This window comes from Zootoca vivipara, chromosome 2 (genome assembly GCF_963506605.1).
Source record: "Zootoca vivipara chromosome 2, rZooViv1.1, whole genome shotgun sequence".
Taxonomy (NCBI): Eukaryota; Metazoa; Chordata; class Lepidosauria; order Squamata; family Lacertidae; genus Zootoca; species Zootoca vivipara.
The window spans coordinates 93,171,099-93,175,933 of NC_083277.1; the positions used below are offsets into that span (position 1 = coordinate 93,171,099).

The 4,835-nt window shown below is 44.3% G+C and overlaps 1 protein-coding gene across 1 annotated transcript; it reads left to right on the forward strand.

The window, feature by feature from the left end:
* Positions 1-369: 369 nt before the first annotated feature.
* Positions 370-4,374, forward strand: LOC118076352 (CMRF35-like molecule 6). Its single transcript, XM_035099044.2, has 4 exons — positions 370-409; positions 2,056-2,385; positions 3,799-3,877; positions 4,224-4,374. The coding sequence occupies exons 1-4, from the start codon at positions 370-372 to the stop codon at positions 4,372-4,374; spliced, it is 600 nt and encodes a 199-aa protein (XP_034954935.1).
* The last annotated feature ends 461 nt before the right edge of the window (positions 4,375-4,835 follow it).

Below are 4,835 nucleotides of genomic sequence, written 5' to 3' on the forward strand. Positions count from 1 at the left end.
GCTTCGTGCATCTGATAAAGTGGATCGTGGTCCACAAAATCTTGCAGCGGTTTATTGGGTTTGTTGCAGCAGACGGTTATGGCTACTACCCCTCTGAGCATTTAAAAATCTGGGTACTTCTCTATTCTTACTATGACATTGCAGGGCCTCACGTCTCTCCTTCATAGGAGATTAATCATCATGTATTTTCATAAATTGAGCAAGACCTGGTGAGTTCTCCTCCCCTTGGTGAAAAACCACCGTCTTTGACAAGGCAGGAGAGAAATGCCACAGATTGGCATTGAGAGATGCAATTAAAACAAGCTCCCAGAAGCTGAAAAACTAATTTTCTCCCTGAAAAGTAACTTACCTGAACAGAGGACAAGGACAATGAAACTGTTTCGTGGTCTGATTTGGACTCTTTTCCAAGGTGAGAACTAGAGGTGTGGAATAAGTTGGGCTTTCCACTGGGTGCATTCTGCTGGAGAAGATGCAGGCTGAGGAATCCCAATCTTTCCTTTGTTCTCCCTTTCATTCTTTTGGTCAATGATAAAAAATCTTGAAATCAAGGCTTGCGCAGAAACCTGCAGATCTAAAATGCTTGTGCTTGAGCTCCCCCCCCCCCCAAGAGGGAAGCAATCAGAGATATTTGTATAAAGAAAAAAGTGATTAGTATGGGGATTTTAAATGTTTGTTTGTTTAATGCATTTATATCCCAGCTTTTTTCTCCAAGGAGCTCAGTGTGGCGTAGATGGTTCTCCCTCCCCTCATTTAATCATCACAACAACCTTATGAGACCAAATGAGGTAGGCTAGGCTCAGAGGCAATGACTGGTCCAAGGTCATCCAGTGAGCTTCATGGCTGAATGGGAATTTGAGCATGAGAACGGGCCAGTTCTGTGGTGGCTCCCCCTTTGTGGAATGCTCTCCCCAGGAGTTTGTCTGGCATCCTCATTGCATATCTTTAAGCACCAGAAGAAAGCTTCTCCCAGGCCTTTGGCTAATTAATCCATCTACAGTGGGACCTCGACTTACGAGCTCCTCGACATCCGACGTTTTCGACTTACGAGCGGAAAAAGTGGCCGCGTGCTTACGATTTTCTTGACATCCGAACGGAAAACCTGTTCGCGGCTAGATGCGGTTTCCTCGACTTACGAGTTTTTAGATGCGGTTTCCTCGACTTACGAATTTTTCCGTTTCCAATGCATTCCTATGGGAAACTGCTTTTCCTATGGGAAACTCGACTTACGAAGTTTTGGACCTACGAGTGTGCATTCGGAACGGATTAAATTTGTAAATCAACGTCCCACTGTATGACCTTTTAAACTGTGTGGACGCATGGGTGGGTTGCTTTGTTTGTTAACATGTTATGTATTTCTCTGCTTTTATGCTGTAAAACCACCCTGTTGTCCTCAGATGAAGGGAGGCATATAAATTCAATATACAGTGGTACCTCGGTTTTCGAACGTAATCCGTTCTGGAGGACAGTTCAAGTTCCGAAACGTTCAAAACCGAAAACTCAGTACAGAAGCCTCAAAACAGAAAACTCAATATGGAAGCCACATTTCATATTCGACTTCTGAGGCTTGTTTGAAAACCGAAGCACTTACTTCCAGGTTTACAGCATTAAACGTTCGTCAACGGAGACGTTTGAAAACCAAGGTACCACTGTATAAAATCATAAAAGAATATAGTCTCCAGCTTATTGTGTTCAGTCACATCCATACCATATATTTACAGCACTCTTATACCACTTGATGAGTTATGGAGAATGCCAGGAAATGTGGTTTGTTAAGGGTGCTGACCTCACATACCTACAATTCCCAGCACCCTTAGCAAACTATAGTTCCCAGGGTTCTCCATGAGAAGAGTGTTATGTAAAGGTGTGGTCAATGTGATTGAAGTCTTAGCAATATTCTGGATGTTTCCCCCTAAAGCATAACCGTTAAAGCAACAGATTTTGAGGCAAGCAATATGGCTCCATCGAGACGTTTTTGTGTGTAATAGCTCTGGATATGCTTAACGTCTGATTTGTTCTGAGTGAAAAGTATTTCCTTTCTCTTTCTCTTTTTCACAGTTTGTTGGGCACTGGAAGGCCCTGAAACAGTCACTGGGCCTCTCGGTGGCTCACTGTCTGTCCAGTGTAAATATGGAAAGGAGGATGAAAAATCTGTCAAATACTGGTGCAAAGAAGCAAGTTTGACCCTCTGTTCTAGTAGCCACACTGTCCGTACAACTAGGATGGAGGCCGAGGGGATGAATGACAGGATGTCCATTAAAGACAACCACACATTCCATAAATTCACTGTGACCATGGAAAACCTCACTAAGGAAGATGCCGGGACCTATATCTGTGGGGTAGAGAGAGCATATAACATCTGGCACCCAGTGGAAGTTATCATTACAGGTACATTTCCCCACTGCTGCATTTACTCTTATAGGGAGAGGGCCATTGTGTCTACACAAGAAGCTAATGCACTCCAGCAGAGCCATTCCTTCCATGAGGCAGGGGGAGGCATCTGCCTCAGGCTGCAAATTCTGAGGGGTGGGAAGTGGCTAGAACTGTGTGCCAGCTTGGCGCCCTAGGATGCAGTGGAAGACTCTGTTCCATCACCAGGGCTACAAGTCTGGTCAGATTTTGTGAATAGAATATGGAATGCGCCATCTTGTCCTTCACCTCGGGCGGCAAAATGGCTTGGGCCACTCCAGACTCTAGCTTCCTAAAGCTGAGATTGTGTGATGGTTTGATACGCGTTGCACTCAGAACCTTGAGAATGGCACCTTTCTTTTTAAAAGAAAGCATTCTTCTGGCGCTTGAGAGCTACAGGGATACGTTTTAAGGTGTGTGGGTAATGGTTGGTGGTGACATCTCAGAAGTGGGAAGGCTAGCAGGCCTTGGAAGAATCCATAGGCATCTAGGACTATCAGCTTGACTAGCAAAAGCAAAGTCAATCCTACCAAGTATGTCAATGTTTTGATCACTTAGGCAACAGGCCAAGCCTTTTTTTATTTTTGAAGACTTTTGATAGGTGCTTGTTTTTATCGACTGCTCTTTCCGGTTTTGTGTAATCTGAGGGTTGGATTCAGCTGAATAGCTGTGCTAGTGGGAGCCAGCACAACAAGTCCCACTACTACAACAGGGCTTTCCTCCCTCCCCTACCCATGCCACCCTCCTCCATGACCCCCTCCACATCACCTCTGGGGTCAGTAGAGGGTGGGTCACCCCATCAGTCAAGCAGACGTGCTTGCAATGGTGTATCAATCTCCTTAAGCCAGGCATCCCCAAACTTCGGCCCTCCAGATGTTTACGACTACAGTTCCCATCTTCCCCAACCACTGGTCCTGTTAGCTAGGGATCATGGGAGTTGTAGGCCAAAACAACTGGAGGGCCGCAGTTTGGGGATGCCTGCCTTAAGCTCTGCTTTGAGCTTCACCCTAAGGCTTGGTTTTACTGCTGGCAAGCTTTTAAATGGAAAGGGTTTATTGATTTGTAAACAGCTTTCAATATTACTGGGATTTGTAAACTGCTTCGAATACTATTTTATAGTAGGAAAGCAGTATATGAATCTTTAAATGACACACATGCAACTTTTGTAGGTTTGCCACAAGCTCTGATGGATCAGGGCACAGGTCTAGCATTCAGCTGCCTCTTCGTTTAATGTTTTCCTTTTATTTCATATTGCATGGCTGGCTCTGAGTAGCATCAACTTGCGGACCAATTGAACCCATACCAAAATCTCCTGTTAAAAAATAATAATGAGAAGATGAATAAATTTCCCAGGTTAGGATTTGACTGTGCATGTTTCCCACCCCCCTGCAGATTCTGATCCTTCAACCCATTTTGGAAGCATGGAGGAAGCATCAGAAGAGCCAGCTGTATCTCCCATAGATCCTGAAAGGTGCCATAACCCTTTACACCCCATATGTTCCAGGGAGGGCTCCCAATGTAGCCTATTATAATAGCTGGGTGCCAAGTCCAGCTGAATGCCAAGTCTAATTGTAGTGAAGAGCCAGGGGCCATCTTTCCCACCCATGGGAAAAATGTTACTGTATATTCATTCATTCTGCTTCTAATCTACCTTTCTACGACAACAAAAAATCCTCAAGGCAGGATAGAAGTAAAATAAATGCACATTTAATTCATGCTCATACTGCTTGCATATGTCAGTGAATTCAAAAGAAAGAAAGAAGGAAAGAAAGAGAAAGAAAGAAAGAAAGAAACTAGTGGAACACTTCTCTCTTTAGAACCCAGCCTAGCAACACCGATTTCCTGGTCATGTGGAAAATCCCAGTCTTCCTAGCTATGATGGCTGCCGTGGTTTGGGTGCATGTATGGTATAGGAGGACAAGACGAAGCTCCAACCCCAAGGCTCCAGAGACTGAAGAAGAGCGTTAAGGTATCCCATCTAAGGGTAACCAACTCTTTCACTCATGACTCAGCTGTGTCATTAATTTCCAGATTTCCAGGGATGTTGTGAGAAAGTGGGAGGTCTACCAGATAGTTGCACACTTTGGCTCTGCCAACACTGATACCCAAGAGATAATTCACATGCCAAGTATAGACAATCCAGGGTCCTATTAAGAAACTAGTAAGGCCTTTGCTGCTGCAGTTAACAAAATTTATTTTTCCCTTTTCTTCCTCTCAGTACTTGGCCAATGTGGGTTTTTTATCCTAAATCAAGTCAGGTTACTCACACTCCAAAGGCCTCTTTCACAAATTATTGCACAGCCCAAATCCATGTTTTTCTGATGTTGCAGAGAAATGTTACTGATTGTAGATCCCTGGCAAATTACTAGCACAACACACATGTGTTAGACAAGCATGTGCAGATGTGACGGGTTTACAAAGCACCATAG